Source organism: Natrix helvetica, assembly GCF_964273705.1.
Source record: "Natrix helvetica genome assembly, chromosome: 9".
NCBI classification, from domain to species: Eukaryota; Metazoa; Chordata; class Lepidosauria; order Squamata; family Natricidae; genus Natrix; species Natrix helvetica.
This window is the reverse complement of record NC_138560.1, coordinates 26,898,073-26,915,737: the sequence shown is the minus strand read 5'-3', so window position 1 is coordinate 26,915,737 and position 17,665 is coordinate 26,898,073. Positions and strand designations below refer to the sequence as shown.

Below are 17,665 nucleotides of genomic sequence, written 5' to 3'. Positions count from 1 at the left end.
TGGCTCCAAGCCCTCTTGGCCGATAAAGGCTTCGCTTCTCTTCTCTTCCTATTGGGAAACGGTTTCAAGCATTCGAAGCCCCGAGGGAAACGGCGAGCGAGCCCCTGCAGCCTCTTTACTGCCAATGGCCCCCCACATTTTCAGAAAAGGGGCAGAAGGGGGGAGGGGGAGGGCAGGGGGGGCCTTCAGGGGACTCTGGGCCGCCTTCCCTACTCCACCCCCCCCCGGCAGCCATCTTGTGGACAGGCAGCCCTTCCCGCCGCAGCGCCCGCAGCCCCCCGAGGGCACCGAGCCGCTTCTCCAAGCAGGCTCGACGGCCCTCGGCGGCCCCGGCAGGAGCGGCGCTTCCGCAGCGAGTAGCCGCTGCCGCCGGCCCCGCCAACTCCCAAGCGCCCCGAAGGTCGGGCCGCTCCTGCCCGGGCTGTGCGCACGGCCGCTTCCTCCCCGGGGGCTCCGGGCCCCTCCGGGAGCGAAAGAGGCGTGAGTACCACTCGGCGCAGCCAATGAGGCTCCGCGCGAAGGCGGCGGGCGAGCCACGTTCTGCTCCAGGGGAGGCGGGGAAGGAAGGTACCGAAGGCGGCGGCGGCGGCGCAGGTGGGGCTGAGCGCGGCGGAGCTCCTCCTCTACTTCCCGGTGGAGCGCTCGCGGCTCCCGTTCCACACCGGGCGCGCCTGCGAGAGAGGCAGGCGAGCAAGGAAGCCGGCCGGCCCGCGCCCGCCAGGTGAGCTGCGGCGGCGCCGAGAGAAGGGCGGGGAGGGCGCCGGCGCTTCGGGAGGGGCCGCTTGGCGCAATTCCGCCGCCCCCGGGATGAGGGGCGGCAGGGGGCCCCCTCCCTGGCAGGGCGGCCGCGGAGCCTCTGCCTGGCGGGGCTGCGGTGGGTTCCTGCCCGAGGGCTTCGCAGGACTCCTCCGGCCAAGGGGCGCGCAGGTGGGTGCCGGGCAGAAGCGCGCCTCGCGCCTTCAGGCTTCCTCGGCCGCTCTGGAGCCGAGCGCTGGGAGGCGAAGCGGGCGCTGCCCTCCGGCCCGAGGGAGGGAAGGGGCAGAGGCGGAGCGGCCCCCTCCCCCGCCCCCTCCGCCCCCTCCCCCTCTGCCGCAAGGGACTCTCCGCCGGGCGCGGGTGGGGGCTGCAGGGTGAGGCTCTTGCCTTTGCAAACCGGGAGGAGGGGAGGCAAAGGAGCTGCGATGTTGCCTCTTCTCAGCAAGCCAGGGAGGGAAATGATGAGCCTCTTCTCTGAATTTGGGGGGGGGGGGGGAGAGGCATTTCCCTATTTTCCAGCTTTTCAGGCGTTTTTACAATGGCCTACAGAAGGAAGTGCTGACCTTTGACTGTAACCTGCTTCTCTGCACCCAAAAGGGCACATAGGGGTCGTCCCTCCAAGGGCTTCCCTTATCTATCAGGGTCTGCGCAACCATTGGCTGGGCAGAGGGATTAATGAAAAGACTTGCTGTGTCCCAAAAAGCCTGCAGCTGGGGTTGGTGAGCAAACCGTTGTTGTGTCTCACACACATGTCTGTGCCCCTTGCAGCAGGAGGCTCCTGGGGGAAGCAGGCGAGGGGGTCTTTGGTCTGAAACCCTCATGCCAGCATTTTCAAGGACAGCACCTGCAAAGCGTCTTCTGGAGGTCCAACTGTGCCTCTGAGTCCAAAGAGGGGACAGAACAGGTTCCTCCTTTGCTGATGTAGGAGAAATACCCGTGGCGTGAACATCTTTATGAAAGGGAAGCTGACTGACTGCCACTCTGGGTCCTCTTCAGTGACCTGATTGGCCAACCGTGAGCCGGTCTGGGTGTAATTGCTCCCCCCCCTCCCCTCCCGGCTGTCTTTGGGTCAGGAACTGGAAGAGCCAGTCAGACCCTTCCCTGGAAGGGCAGCAGTTGTGGGCCTGCTCTCCTCTGGGCTGTCTTTAAGAGCCAGTTATCCATGTTATCCAGCAGGATGGTGATCTGAGGGCGAGGGGGTAAAAGTGGGCAGGGTCGTCTGCTAGGGAAGAAGCCAAAGGTTCAGCAGAGGCCCTTGGTGTGGGCTGAGAATGGGCAGAATGTCTGGACAAGATGGTCTTTATAAGCACATTTAGATGGATCAGTTACAAACCCCAGCCAGCTGCATTAACACAAGAGAGCTACCTTGGTATTGTTTCGGAGGGGGCTCAGTAAGTGAGCCCACACCAATGGATTTAGCTTCTGATTGAATGGTTTATGTGAACCCAGAGAATCACCAGCATAAGAACACTAATGTATCTTAAATTAAAGTCTTTATTGGTCATCCAATCATTTGGATCACAAGCATCACAAGCCCTTTTGCAGTCACTCTTGATGCCTCTGGGCGCCAGGCTGGAAAACAGAGCAAGAAAAAAGTCTGCAGACCTCTGAGTGAGGGCAAGTCAGAGGGAAAGGGGAGAGAGGTCCACCCGCTGAAACTCTCCCTCCTGGAGTTTAGAGGATGAATTCCTGGAGGTCTGAACAGGGATCTCTGTTGCCCAGAAAATGCCAAGCAGCAGCCAGAATAGGGGGTCCTTTTGGAGCACTTTCTCATGTTCAGAACATCTTGTAAGCCGGATGAGATCAGCGTTTCCTCCTGTGGCAAAGCGAAGGGGGCGGAGTGTTTCTTGGCTCCTGCTGTGAATGCATGGCTGTCCTAGGGGTGTTGAGGCCCAGCTCTTTCCTACTAAAAAGCATCCAGCTTCTCAAAAGAGCACCCCAAGAGGATGGGCGTGGCCCACGTCTGGAGCGCCACAGCGCTGGACTCGGAACAACACGCTGTACCAGGCCACAGGAAGGCAGGTGCCAACCGAATGGAAAAGATTCCCAACTGGGAGGACAGGTTGAGAGCTGAGCCAGTTTCCCAAGGAGACCTTCCTGGATTGGGTCCAACGAGAGGCTGGACGGCCATCGGTCAGGGGCGCTGGCCTGACCTCAAAGGGCCCTTCTCAGTTTGATTCTGAGATCACGCATCCAACACGAAAACTCAGAGGGAAGCTAAGAAGAAGCAGATCAGCAGCTTTTCCCACTAGCTGACTATTTAAAAAAGGTTTCAGCTGCACCTCCTTGTGCCCAGACCCTCCTGTTCTTGGGCCACCACAGTGGCTCCTGTCCTTGCCAGTCTTTGGACATGCTGGATGAGGGTTGGGTGTGTTGGCACCCAGGATAGTGAATTGGAAGAGGCTGACCTTGTCATTTGGAGAACTTGCCTCTTGCTCTGAGAGGCACTGGCTTCCTTTCTCTTTGGATTAGGGTCTCTCTCACCCAAGGCAAGAGGGTCAGCCCCAGACGAGACATCCCTGTGTCTGCTGGAGATTCTGTTCCCGGAAGAGTTATTTTTTTTAACCCTTCTTGCCTATTTTTGCTCAGTATTTGTCCAGCATGATGATGGAGAAAACAGCCAATATGCAGAGAGGTCCAAGAAAGGCAGTCTGTGGCTAAAGGGGAGGGCTCAGCATTAGGATGGGGGGTGCCCTGAAGGCAGCTGCTGCCTCTTCCCAGGCCTCTTCTAGGGGTCTGTATAAACTGCCACCGGGAAGAAGCTGACCACTTGTGGCAAAATGACACCTCAAGCAAAGTGGTCTTTGCGTTTTGGTTTTAAAAGCACCATGTCTAGCTGTAAGTCAGAGAGACCCAGGAGTTTGAAGGGAAGACAAAACTCCATCCTTAGCAGACCATTTTTCTATCTCTTATGCGGAATTATGCAAATGGTCACTCCTTTGCAACCTGTTACAGTTCCTGAAGCAAAAAGCAAGAGAATCGGTCCAGCCTGCTGTCTGGACCAGCATAGGGCCCGGGTCAAAGTAGAAAGGGGAGCGATTGGCATAGCTGCACTCCAGCGGTGGCTGTGCTTGCCTTCCGAGGGTGGACAGGTACACCTGTGCCAAGAAGCACAATGGGCAGAATGGCGTGGAGCCCGGCAGCCGTTAGGTAACAGAAGCATGTTAAATAGCAGAGGGATCTCAGATGCTGATAGGGAGCCGGAAGGCAGCCCAGAGATGTGGGCATGATGGTCCATCAGGTGGAGCCGTTGACTCCCAGGTACCTTTGCTGCTGACGGTATGGAGAGAGCGAGGACAGGATTGGCATCTGAAGCCGTGGCCCAGTCAGACAGAAAGGAGAGCCTGCTTGGCGTGGTGGTTGGGACAGCCGACTGGTCTATGCTGCATATCTGTTTGCCTGGGGGGTAGAAGCTGTGGGAGTTCCTTGGAAAAGGGCAACCCCCCCCCTCCCCATGTACACACAGATGTCTTCTTGACAACGAAACATTTCTCATTCAAGTCATTCAGCAGGAAGCTCTGTTGCAACTCAGGTCAGCCTCCCATTCTGAAAGAAGCTCTGCTTGTCTTCTGCTCAGGACTTAGGCCTCCTTCCTCTTTGCTTCCTTCCGTGGCCCAGTTGAGAACCTCCACATTCAGTTAGTCAGCTGTTTAACTGGCAGACCTTTTCTGGGAAGTCCCACAAGGCCACCTGTAAGGTTTTTGGGAGATCGCCTCCTCTGTTTCAGATGTCGAGCACAATCTCAGGTGATTTGCAAGTGAAGCTTAAGCTCCTGTGAGTTCACCATGTGTTGCTTTATGTTACCGATCAAGTCAATGCTTGCTATAATTGGCCTGAAGAGTGTTGGGTACAGACATAATGGCAATGAGAAGAGTCATTGTGGCCATCAAGACTAACTTGCTGTTCAGTGAGGAAGTCCCTGTTGAAGCAGACCTGACAGATGCTGGTGCAGCTTCTGCTTAACTGCACCCAGTGAAGGAGAGCCGCCCCTTGCCCGAAAAATTGGCTGCACCATCTTCGGCTCCGCTGAAAACGGGCCTTGCAAGTTAGGATCAGGAAGGCTTTCAAAATGTCAGCAATCTCTTGCCTGGAGCTGCAGTGACCATCAGAAGGGGGTCTCTGTGGTGGTTTTGGCTTGGTCATAAACAAGTAGCAGGGACAACAAAGAAGAGGTGCACAGAAGAAAGGGCCAGTCGGGCAGTTGCTTCAGGCAGGGAAGATGCTTGCTGCTGCTGTCAATCTCACGACAATGCAGCAGTTGCCATGACAGCCACCGCATCTGTTGCCATGCGCAACGGAGGAAGGGGACTGTGAAATGGCTGCTCTTTCTTTTCTGCCCTCCAAAGATCATCCACCAGGTATCCAGCCTGGGAGAGAGGAGGAGGAGGAGGAGGAGGCAGCTAAGGGTGCAAAGCAGCCATCCTGTAGCTGAGCCTCAGGGAGCAGCTCCTGTTTCCATCTCCTTAGACTTTGCCATAGCAGACAATGGTTCCAACGCAATTGGTCCAAGAGAGCCCTCTGATGTGCTGGCTAAGGAGTGGGGAAAGGGAGCTCTAAATGCCCCCCCCTGATTTTAGCCACTTGGTGCCTCTTCATCACTGCCTCTTTGCAGAGTTGCTGACTGGGAATAATTGGAGAAGAGAGGGTGGTGTCTATCACCTGGGGGAAAAGGTGGGATAAACGAAGCCCCCCCCTCAGATGAAGAGGTTCTGGGTAAAGTGCAGTAGAAGGAAGAGGCGCATGAAATGCATAGCAGCAGCCAAGAGTTTTATGGAGACTGGCCTGTTCAAGGTGTGACTGCAGGTCTGGAAAAAGTGAACGGTTGTAGCTTAGTCTGTAAAATTACCTGTGTTGCCCAGAATGTCAGACAGCAAATCACAAAATTTGTCCTCACAAAACCAGGGTGGTCGCCTTAGTAAAGTCACAATTGCTATTAGGCATGGTGATGAAACATCCAAGTTCAGGGGCAGTATATCTTCTGCCCTCACTTGCTGCAGAACCACCGCAAGGAGAAAGCTGTTTGCATCATATTTTGCTGCCGGTGCCAAGAAATGGCGTTTCTTGGGTCAGTCTTTGGTCTGCAGACGAAATTCCTCTCTACGCCCATCTGCATCGCTTGCCGGTGGCTGGGTTGGGGAAATGTGCATAAAATGAGCTATTATCATCCATGGTGGCTGGCGAAGAAGGAATTGTGATTCTCAGTGCCACTTGGCACAGCAGCTCCCGGGCACTTTCAGGAACAAAGACCTGACAAGAAAAACAAGATCTCCTCTCCTGGCCCTTAACTTCCCTGAAGGTCAGAAAAATCTCTGCCTCCCAAGAGAGAAGGGCAAACAAAGTAAGTGTTGTGTTGTCAGTTCCTAGGCACTGAAAGGAGAGCGTGGAAGAGAAACTGAACTGGGAAGTGGAAACAGCAGTCTAGCAGCCGCTTTTGCAAAGGGGACAGGGCAGAGCCCTTCCCATAGCAGGTGGCACTTGCCCTCTGTGCCAAAGCCTCCTCTCGATCCCCCAAACGCTCGGCTTGCAGGGGGCTGCTGGACCTTTCTCCCAGGGAGCTCCCTTGCCTAGAGACGCCCCCATTATTCCCTCCAGGGGCTGCTTTACTGGGGAGTGGGAGATGCCAGGAGGAAGCCTGCAATCCTCCAGGTGTTGCTGTCGACAGCATTCCAAGCAGGCCCCCTGGCCAGTGGGGAGAAGGCTGCGGGGTCCCCCAAATGTTGGGCTTCTGTGCACTTTAGGCCCTTTTGCCTCCAGGGCAAAACGGGCTGCCCTTCCCAGGGCCATCTCCTGGGGCTCCTGTTGGGCCCTCCAGCGGTGCAGGCTCTCAGGGTCCTTGGTTCTCCTTGGACAGCTGCAGCTGAGGAACTGCGCTCTGTTCGGGGGCAGTGGAGAAGAGCCGGGTTCCTGGACCATGCAAAGCACCCGCTGCAGTGGAGGCGTCTCACTGGGTTAATCTGTGGCCCCATCTTCCTCCAGAGAAAGGGGTGGCACAAAGGGAGTCGTGGGTCCCTGTCAGTGGTGGGTTTCTGCCGGATCGCGTGATCCGGTTGGTCAATGAACCCGGAAGTAATTTCCTGCCCCGCCCCCTTGGCATTTTTTGCATCGGGGCTGACTCCCCGTCGCCACTGCTGCGCTACCTTATGTTCCTTGTCTTCTGGCCGCGGCCCCACTCCGTGGAAAACATAGGCACAATTACAGCCCGGAGCAGGAGCAAAGCCCCTTTTCCAACTGGCCTTTCCTCACTTGGAGGGCTTCGGAGGGAAGCTTCTGCAGAAGCCCGGGCGAGTGACAACAAGTTCCCGCCGTTACGAAGTCTCGGAGGCTGTAATTTTCTGAGCTATGCATGCGCGCCTGTTTTCCACGGCGTGGAGCAGCGGCGAGGTTCTGTGTGGCCGGCAATGACTCCGGAGGCCATCCGGGAAGACGAGGAACGCGAGGGGGGACCGTTGATGGCCTCCGGAATCATCGCTGGCCGCGCAGAGCCTCGCTGCTGCTCCACGCCTTGGAAAACAGGCGCCCGGGCACAGCTCAGAAAATTACAGCCTCCGAGACTTCGTAACGGCGGGAACTTGTTGTCACTCGCCCGGGCTTCTGCAGAAGCTTCCCTCCGAAGCCCTCCAAGCGAGGAAAGGCCAGTTGGAAAAGGGGCTTTGCTCCTGCTCCGGGCTGTAAGCTTCCCTTCGAAGTCTTGGGATGTTCTGAGGAGCCCCCCAAGGAAAAACGCCGCTGCCAGGTACTTTTAACCATATATTTTGGTCCTATGACTGCAGAATGCTGCAAAATACCATAAATGCAGGCCAGTTGTTGAGTGTTTCAAATGTGATTGGAACACTCAACAAGGTGACCACAGTGTGTGTGTGTGTGTGTGTGTGTGAGTGAGACAGACAGACAGACAGAGAGAGGAACAGAGAGAGGGAGTGAGGGAGGGAATCAGAGAGAGACTGACAGACACACACACACACACACACAGAGGGAGGGAGGGAGAGAAAGAGAGAGAGACACACACACACAGTGAGTGATTAAGTGAATGAGTGAGAGACAGACAGATTGGAACACTCAACAAGGTGACCACAGTGTGTGTGTGTGTGTGTGTGTGTGTGTGTGTGTGTGTGTGTGTGAGTGAGACAGATTGGAACACTCAACAAGGTGACCACTGTGTGTGTGTGTGTGTGTGTGTGAGTGAGTGAGACAGACAGACAGACAGAGAGAGGAACAGAGAGAGGGAGTGAGGGAGGGAATCAGAGAGAGACTGACAGACACACACACACACACACAGAGGGAGGGAGGGAGAGAAAGAGAGAGAGACACACACACACAGTGAGTGATTAAGTGAATGAGTGAGAGACAGACACACCCACATACACAGAGTGGCAGAGAGAAAGGAAGGGAGGGGAGAGAGACAGAGAGAGAGACAGACACACACACACACACACACACACACACAGAGGGAGGGAGGGAGAGAAAGAGAGAGACACACACACACACAGTGAGTGATTAAGTGAATGAGTGAGAGACAGACACACCCACATACACAGAATGACAGAGAGAAAGGAAGGGAGGGGAGAGAGACAGAGAGAGAGACAGAGACAGACACACACACACACACACAGAGTGACAGATGGGGGAGGGAGGAGAGAGAGACAGAGATACAGAGAGAGAGACAGAGAGAGAGACACCCAGAGAAAATGACAGAGGGAGACAGGGAGGGAGGGAGAGAGAGACAAAGAGCCAGAGAGAGAGAGAGAGAGAAAGAAAGAAAAAGAAAAAAAGAAAGAAAGTGGGAGAGAGAGATGAAAGAAAGAAAGAAAAAGAAAGAGAACTTATGACCACAACTGAGCCCAAAATTTTGGTTGCTAAGCAAGAGCGGCGTTAAGTGAGTTTCACCACATTTTCCAAGTTAGCCATGCCCACCTGGTCACATGACTGCCAAGCTACTCCCACCCGGTCACATGACTGCCAAGCTACTCCCACCAGGTCACATGGCCGGCAAGCCACTCCCACAAAGGAGGCCACACCCACAGAGTAGGTTCCAAAAAAATTTGAAACCCACCACTGGTCCCTGTGTTCTCCACCTCGGCTGAGGGCTGGTTTGGCAGAGTCTTCGGGCCTCCTTTCCCCTCATTCATGCCAATCATCAGTGAATGAGCCCCACTGAACAGAAGGCACAGCCTCAAAGTGACAACCACCTTCTTGCCTGAGGAAGCTTATGGGGCTGGCAGGGCGGCTTTGAAATGTGAGAGGTGGGGGGCACAGAAAATGTGGCAGGGTGATCCCTTCATTCAGCTTTGAAAGGTTCTTGCAGGGGAAGGCAGGAGCACCTCTGGGCCCTCACTGTTGCCAACTGCTGGCCAGGTTGGGAGCCCAGGTCCCGAACTTTGTATTTGCTTTCTTAGAAACTTATTTCCCTGGGAGTTCAAATGCATCCAGAGTTTGCACTTTCTGGGAGAGTTTGCATTGGATGAGTCAATGCACTGAGAATGTTCTCAAAAGTCCTGCCTCTGCATTGCTGCAAGCTGAAAAGTCTCTCTCCTCCTCCAGAGCAAGGTCTGCTCAATTCTGCCTAAGATGGGACCCAGAGCAGGGAGGCAGCAGACTTTCCACTGGCCCAGCGTTCGGGGCTTCAGAGGCTCCCTCTTTTCCCAAGGGGCAGCCCCCGAAGGGCCCATGGATCTGCTTTCCCAGAGAAAGGAAGCAGGTCATTCAGGGTTCCTGCAGTTTCCAGAAGTGAGAAATCGGTGGGCGAGAGAGCCCGGCAGAGGGTGGCATCCTCAAAGCCTTTTCTCCACCACGCTTGCCTAGAAAGTTCCTGCCCCCGGGCTGTGCAAGAGTGTCTGGTGGTGTGTAAACTCTAGCTTCTCTTTCCTGTGCCGTTTCTCACAACAACCGTGTGCCTCACAAGCCAAAACACAGGAAGGCTCCATGTCTCCCGTCTTAACTGGCAGGGCCAGAGATGAGCCAGCGTTTGGAAGAAAGGCAGGGGGAGCCCTTCCTAGCTGAAGGGAAGAAAATTCTTGTGGTGTGCAGTTCAGTGTCCATGCAGCACCCTCTGCCCCCCCCCCCATTTCTACAGCCGTGTGTTTCCTGCACATCTCAGCTACCTGATTAGCAAAGAGTTCCATCTATTTCCTCTCTGCTGGCAGACCGTTCAGGCCACCAAAGGTGCCTCCGACACGAGTGACGTCAAGTCCTCCCCGGCCCCCGAGGTTAAACACAACCCTGATGCGGCCCTCAATGAAATTGAGTTTGACACCCCTGGTCTAGTCTCGAGAAGAAGGAGTGGGGTAATAGGAGCATTCCAATATTTTGAGGGGCTGCCACACATAAGAGGGGTCAACCTATTACCAGATAGCAAAACAAGAAACAACGGATGGAAACTAATCAAGGAGAGAAGGAACCTGGGACTAAGGAGAAACTTCCCAACAGCGAGGACAATCAGTGGAACAGCTTGCCTTCAGAAGCAGTGGGTGCACCATCACTGCAGGCTTTTAAGCAGAGACTGGGCAGCCAGCGGTCTGAAATTGTATACGGACGTGATGGTGAACCTATGGCACACGTGGCAGAGATGGCATGCAGAGCCCTCCCTCCCTTGGGCATGCACCGTCTCCAGCTGCTATTGTGGTTTCTGGTGTGTGCATGCACACCGGCCACCTGGTCTTCGGGTTTCTAGCACTCTGGGGCGCACGCATACACGCGCATGCATTCTCTTTTGGGCACTTGGTGCTGAAATGGTTCACCGTCACGGATGGAGGTTCTGCTGCTTGTGCAGTGGGTTGGACCTGAAGAGCTGCAAGCTCTGTTACTTTGTAAATGAGTAAGAAAATGTTCATTTATTTGCTCTGCTCGGTTGGGTGGCCTGTAGTACACACCCATGGCCACGTCATTCCTTTTTCCTTGTGTATTAATCCAAATGCATTCAAGAAGGCCTTCACAGTTGGTATTGTGTAAAAGTGTCGTGATTTCTTACGTATAATGCAACTTCACCTCCTCTTTTGTCAGGTCTGCTTGTTTTGAACAGTTTATATCCTTCTAGACTAGAGTACATTCACTCCAGTCAACTTTCATCCCACCAGTCTGCCAAGTAATGCCAACAATATTGTATTGCCCTCAAGTTCTCCCTGTTAGTTCCTCATACTTGGAGCCTTCGTCTAGAGCACGGGTGTCAAACTCACGCGATCACATTGCCGTCACGGGACATTCCATGATGTTTTTTCCCTTCGCGAAGTTGGGATGGGCGTGGCCTGTGTGAGACGCATCTCGCCCGCGGGCTGCGTTGTGGTCTGCCAGCGGCCTGTGAAGCTGGCAGCAGAGTCGGAGAGTGAGGAGGTTGGGGAGGAAGATGGGCCAGTCCTGGAGTCTGGGGAAAGCTCGGACGAGGGCTCTGTGTCGGAGGCAGAGAGGGGGCCGGGGCCATCTGGGAGTTATGTGCTGCCTGCAGAGCCTCTAGAGTCGGACAGCAGTGGGGCAAAGGAACAGAGGGGGCCTGTTCCCGGTGCGCACATGGACAGAACTGTCAGAAGGCAAGAACAGTAAGATAGAAGGGACGACTCGGGAGTAAGGCTTGTAGGTGATTGGCCCCTCCCTCCCATAGGACGTAAAAGAGGAGCAAAGGCACGTGAGCCTTTGCAGGAAGCAACTTGGTTCATGCTGGTCAGTTTACCTTCTGAAGCTCCGTTCGGACTCTGCTCCGTGTGGCCTTGCCAAGCTAATTGCCAATTAAGTCTTTGGCGGCGTTTTCAAAGAAGATAAAGGTGGGTGCTTATCAGCCTTATCCCAAAAGACTTTGGCAGCCTACTGTAGGCTTTTTGGGACTCATTACAGGCTGTGAATGAACCCAATTCACAGCCTTTAAAATAAAAAGAGGGTTTTAGGGACCAAGCGTGTGCTTTTTACTCTATCAGGAAGTCTAGGTCAGAACAGGGCGCCAGTTTGATACCCGTGGTATAGAGGCACCTGAGCCTTTTATGACTGAGCCTGCATTTGCTTCCTCTGAGTCATCTTTTATATCCGAGTCCCCCTTCCTTTGCCTCATAGTTTGATTGGTTGTCATGTGAGCTGCTACCTTGAAGTTGGCAATGCTGCAGTTCAACCTCAAACAACTATTTGCTGCCCAAATGCTGAAGATCAGCGTTGCTTTTCTGTGTGTCATTGTTCAGATGTCAAAGTTAATACTGCTTCATCCTAGAACAATGTGGACCGCTTGCTTGGTGTAGGCAGCCCTTCTTCGTGTTTTTCTCCTGGTGTTAGTGAATCACCGTTTGGCTCCCTTTTTGTTATGAAATATGCAGCACCATCAGAAGAAAAGTGGGGACATTCCACCCCATGCAGCTTTATGTCCCAGAGTGGGCACGTGGCAGAGTGAGGGAGACAGAGGCACCTGAAAACTGTGCCAGGGCAGTGGCATGGCTAACCCATTTCTCTTTCCAGAAGTCACAATGGGGAAGCACAACAGCAAGTTGGCTCCAGAGATGTTGGATGACCTGGTGAGGAGCACCGAATTTAATGAGCAGGAGCTGAAACAGTGGTACAAGGGCTTCCTGAAAGATTGCCCCACAGGCATCCTCAACTTGGAGGAATTCCGGCAACTCTACATCAAGGTAATGGTGTGCAGGGGGGAGGGAGGGCAGCTGAGTTGGGGCAGCAGCTTGTTTCAACCAGGCGCGCTCTTGATCATCAGAGCTCTCAGAGGGGCCATAAAGGCTGGGAAGCTTGGCTGCCCATTTTAAAAAGCATGTTGGTTGTATCTTATAATGTATGGTTGATCACTTTGTTGCTCGTGTGTATACTGAGCGCTTACCCACTGGAGACAAATTTCTTGTGTGTCCAAGCACACTTGGCCAATATAGAATGTTCTAGTCTGTTCTACTTTCCGAGTACTATAGATCCGATGAAGCTCACTTGGATAATGTTGGCTTATTAGTGAAGCCTCCCATCTGGAGCTCAAGGTGATCATTATAGCCATAGCACGTAGACTTATATGCTGCTTTACAGCACTTTACAGCCCACTCTTAAGTGGTTTACAGAGCCAGAACAATCTGGGTTCTCATTTTACCAACCTCGGAAGGATGGGAGGCTGAGTCAACCTTGAACCATTTAGAATCGAACTCCTGGCCCTGCAGTTCTGCATTCTAACCACTGCTCCACCACAGCTCTTACGTCCTGTATTATGTGCAGTAACACCAGTCCTGTGAGGCAGGAAAGAGCAACTGGCTCAGGGTTACCTAGCAAGCTTCTGGTGTTAGGGTTCCAAATACCATGCAGAATTAAATCATTGTCCAAGGCAAAAACATCCTTAAAGGTCCAATTTATTCTACAGGCAAGTTAGCACCTCTATGGAATTCCAACTCTGATTTGCATCCTGGAATTCCACCCAGTTGAAAGTTCATGATCTATCCCCACACCCACAAATCCATCACATGTTCCAATCATCATCTTCCACGCTGGCATCTACACCCCTCTGCTTCCGGTCAGGTGTCGAGGTGCGGAGACAAAAGATGACCTTGGCTTCTATAAAAGAATGACAGCAAAACATTCCACAATCCTACTCCTTTCTATTCCCCCCTCCCAACTACTACACTAATGAAACAGCATAGAAAATTATAAGAAAGTGTGGCAGGCCAAAGATCCTAAAAAGAACATAACTACAGGGGTGGCATCTGGTTTACAAGAGAACTTGAGCCCAAGACTTAATAGACCATGAATAAATAAATCTGAGTTTCATCCCTCCTAATCCAACAGATTAGCCATGTCACTCAACTGGCTTTGCAAGGGATGGGATGCCCTCTTCAAACCATTGGTGATTTTTTGGAATGAACCTTAAGAAAAGCAACAGAGTAGAAGTGGTGTTTCTGTGCAGCATTGATTGGGTGAGGTTCTGGAGGGATGGGAGACTGCTGCTGCTGAGGGACCTATAGGTGATTCACCACCTGAGGGTGTCCTGTTGCTGACAGAAGCCCTTGTGACGATGCCTCTCCCATTTTTCCTCTTGCAGTTTTTCCCCTATGGTGACGCATCCAAGTTCGCTCAACATGCTTTCCGCACATTTGACAAGAACGGAGATGGGACCATTGACTTCCGGGAGTTCATTTGCGCTCTGTCCGTCACTTCCAGGGGCAGCTTTGAGCAAAAGCTGAATTGGGCCTTTGAGATGTATGACTTGGATGGCGACGGGAAGATCACACGCTTAGAGATGCTAGAGATCATCGAGGTAGCAGACATTCCCTCGGGTGGAGTTCAGGCTTGCTTGGTGTTCAGAATTGGGCCAGCGCAGGGGTGGCCAAGCTGAAATCATGTTGCTGAAGTCACAGCAGATCATCACTCAAAGGAGACACAATTTGCTACAGCTTTATAAAGTTCCCCCCCTTGGGAATCCCCTAAAACAGGCCGACCAAATTAAGAAAATCAGGGAATCCTTGGGATTCCCAATCCCCCCAAAGTGAAGATCAGATCAATGCAGTGGTTCCGTATCTCCCTTGGGCTGATCCCATGCTGGTGGTGCTACCTTCAGGCATCCAGAAGTCTATCCTACGGCTGCTCATGGCAGGTGGGGGAGGGGGCGGCAATATAGGTATGAGGCCTTGTGATCATCACTGGAAGAGCCTCATTTTCCCCATCTGTCTTTCAGGCTATCTACAAGATGGTGGGTACTGTCATTATGATGCGGATGGATCAAGATGGGCTGACACCCCAGCAGCGGGTTGACAAGATATTCACCAAGATGGACAAGGATAAAGATGACCAGATCAGCCTGGAAGAGTTCAAGGAGGCAGCCAAGAGCGATCCCTCCATTGTCCTCCTGCTGCAGTGTGACATGCAGAAGTAGAAGGCTTGGGGCTCCGGTCAGCCTGCCCAGCTGTGTGCTGTCTTTCTTTTCTCTTCAGGGCTGCATGCCCCCCCTTGAGGAGGGAGGGAGGCCTGCTGCCTTTGCCCACATGAGTCTGCAAGTGCCTTTCCCAGCACTTGCGCCACCTGCCCTTCTTGGCACAGCCAGCACGGAGGTCCAGGCGATGGCCCTCTTTCAGCCAGAAGACGTCCCCTCTGTCCAGTGGCTCCGCTCTGGCTGGAGTCTCTGGCCTCTGCTTTTCTCCCTGGACAGGAAGTTTTCCCAACACTCTGGCAGCAAATTTAACTTCTGATGGGCTGCCTAAATCCAAGACCCAGATGGCTACAGCTACGAGGTCCATTCTCTTAAATTACTAGCTCTTAGGGTAGAAAAAAAATTACCCCTCCCCCCATTGTGTCCCCCATAACCACAAATCTTTACCCTGTTTGATGGCAGGTCTAGGGCTGCGTTTTCCACTCAGTGTTCTGAGGATCCCCCCAGTCCAAAAAGAGGAGATGTTTCTTTCCTCTATTCCTCCCCCCCAAAATCACTTCTTCACTACCCTGAAGAGCCAATAGCAGATGCAACCGTTTTTGACCGGGGGGAGCCTGTGCTTTCTTTTTGGAAATTTAAAAAAAGCTATAATTCTTTTTCCCCCCCACTTTAGATCAAGGGTCTCCAAACTCTGCAACTTTAAAACTGGTGGACTTTGACTCTCAGAATTGAAGAGTTGGCTGAGGCTTTGGCTGGCTGGGGATTTCTGGGAGTTGAAGTCCACAGAGTTCGGAAAGCTCCAGCTTTAGACCTTTGTTCCCAGCACAAATCTACCCTCTGGATCTCTAATAATTCCCACCTCCAGCCAGCCAAAAGGTCCTGACTGGGGATGGGGGAGCTGCATTCCCATCTCTCTGTAGAGTTTGTTTGGGGAGGGTTGGCCGAGGGCTCTCCATCTTTGGAAGCAGAGGGATGCCACCCCCCTCCTCAGTTTACCGTTACAGCTCTTGTTAAAAAGTATATTTCTGCACTAATCTTACCATATGGAAAAGTACAGGTTGTTTTCGTTTTTGCTTCTGCTAATAGTTCCTTGTAATAATTCATGGGCTCTAATAGAGGGGGGAGGAAGAGGCGCTGGCCCTTCCAAAGAGCCGAAACGGTGCCCTTAACCCCCAGTTGGTGGACATTGCAGGGTCCTCAATCTGAGGTCCCCAGAAAGATTGTTCTTGGCTGGGCAGTGTGTTGAAAGTGAAATGGTGGGGCAAGTAAAGGGCACCAGAGAGGACTCTCGATGAGCCTTGCCAGAGGCTGGGAATTCTGTGGAGAAATGCTCCGTTGTGGGACAGACATAAATAAGCTGCTTTTTGTTCCTTCCAACTTGCCACCTGGGAACTAGCTGTGCTCCTAAGGTGAAGAGGAAAGGGAGGTTTGTGCTTGCACAGCTGCATGCGTGCACATGTATTCCCCATGCGGCAAGGAGCACCTGCCGTAGCTCTCCAGTGATTCTGGCAACTCTGATGCCCTTCAACTCTCCATCCCTTCTCTCTCCCCTCCCCCCATAGCATTTAAGGTTTGCAGCTGAGCAGAAGTGCCCGCTGATTGAAGCCCTGTGAAATTTAGGGCAAAGGGTGAATTGGCGACTCCAGAAGGCTAAGATGATAGTAACCCCCCTGCACTGAAGTGTCTGCTTAGGATGGCTAAGAGGAAAAAGGGCAGAAGCCCCAAGAAGAAGCCTGATGAGAATTTCAGGCACTCTTAGGAGGGAAGAATGGTCCCTCCCTCGCAAAGCAGTGGACGGACTGGGCAAAAAACAAAAACCCAGACAGAGGCAGCTGTTACAGGCAGCTGTGGGTCATTTGCTCCCCGGCAGGTTTTGTGGGATGGGAAGTTAGCTGTGGCTTGCTTTGTGAATCAAAGGCCCGGAGTTCGTGCGTGGGAGGAAACAAGCCAGGTTGAATGAAATGGACTTTGTCCAAGCAGAATTCCAGTTAATTGCACTTTCTGTGGTAGGGATGAATTTGAAATGGACGTCTTCGGTCTCTTCTTGGCAGCCCTTTGAGTGGGGCAGAAGAAATGAGCTGGGCTTGGCTTAGAATCCCAGGAAGGTTTCATGCCACCACAAGGCAGCCACCGTCTGTGCCAAGGCAATCCCTTCGGCTGCCGTGCCCCGCCCTTCCATGCCCCATCCTGCACTGAACATTGCTTTTGGAGGTTGTCCTATTGCTTATTGTGGTTGTGAGTATTGTACTTGTTTAGGAACTGTGAGGTAGGTAGGAGAGTGTGTATGTGTGCACACACGTAAATCTATTTTTATTTAAGTGTTCAAAGGTATCCTTCTCCCGATGGGAGTTTTCAATTTGGTCTCTGAATAAAAGGATGATCAATGGGCCTGCTCTGTCTCTGCATACCGGGAAGGGAGGGGAACCCTTGAGGGTCTCACCTCATGTGTGGCTTGCCTGCCTTTGCGGCTTTCCCAAATGGTTTGCAGTGAGGAAACAGATGAAGAAACTCCAGGAAAGGGGGATTGCAGGTGAAAGCCCTCAGCATCTGGGAGCTTGGAAGGAGGCGCCCTGTGTTTTCACGGAGAAAGCACGGAGGACCTGCCCCAGGCCTGCCCACCTGAGGCACCCCAGGCGTTCCCACTACAGTGGCGCAGCTCCTTTGGGCTGAGAGCCACATCACTCACACACACACACACACACACACACACACACAGGCTGAGCTCCAGCAAGGATTTGGAGCCCGAGCAAAAGCAAAGTTTTATCTACGTCAGAATAATGCAAATCAATTAAAAGCAGTTGGCATATTTATACTTTTCTGCCCTATTAAAAATCACAGTCCATTGAGCCTCTGATGTTGGCAACCAATTTGGGTGATTTTCCAAAAAGGCAAGAGGGGTTTCCGGAGGGTCTGGGCCTCAGAGCCTGCCCCTTGTCTCTCCTCCCCCCCGTCTCCCAGGCAGGCAGCTTCACGGGGCGGCTGCGGAGCAGGCTTGACTGCTGGATGCCAACAAGATGGACCGAGGGCCTATTCCAGCCTTAGCACCTCTCCAATGGTCTTATCTGTAGGTAATCCTCGATTTATAACCATTCACTT

The 17,665-nt window shown here is 53.1% G+C and overlaps 1 protein-coding gene across 4 annotated transcripts; it reads left to right on the top strand.

The window, feature by feature from the left end:
* Positions 1 to 263: 263 nt before the first annotated feature.
* Positions 264 to 16,958, top strand: HPCAL4 (hippocalcin like 4). Of its 4 annotated transcripts, none has more exons than XM_081961787.1 (4): positions 264 to 480; positions 12,181 to 12,350; positions 13,745 to 13,960; positions 14,378 to 16,958. In XM_081961787.1, the coding sequence occupies exons 2-4, from the start codon at positions 12,189 to 12,191 to the stop codon at positions 14,573 to 14,575; spliced, it is 576 nt and encodes a 191-aa protein (XP_081817913.1). In that variant the 5' UTR covers positions 264 to 480; positions 12,181 to 12,188; the 3' UTR covers positions 14,576 to 16,958. The 4 variants fall into 4 exon arrangements, with proteins under 4 accessions (XP_081817913.1, XP_081817910.1, XP_081817912.1 ...); XM_081961784.1 differs by lacking the exon at positions 264 to 480 and adding an exon at positions 570 to 721; XM_081961786.1 differs by lacking the exon at positions 264 to 480 and adding an exon at positions 906 to 927.
* Positions 16,959 to 17,665: the final 707 nt, after the last annotated feature.

Excerpts from the sequence above, each read along its gene's own strand:
- HPCAL4 (XM_081961787.1), top strand. The coding sequence starts at position 12,189 with ATGGGGAAGCACAACAGCAAGTTGGCTCCAGAGATGTTGGATGACCTG. Across the intron at positions 12,351-13,744 it reads TCCGGCAACTCTACATCAAG|TTTTTCCCCTATGGTGACGC; the intron begins GTAATGGTGTGC and ends TTCCTCTTGCAG. Across the intron at positions 13,961-14,377 it reads AGATGCTAGAGATCATCGAG|GCTATCTACAAGATGGTGGG; the intron begins GTAGCAGACATT and ends TCTGTCTTTCAG.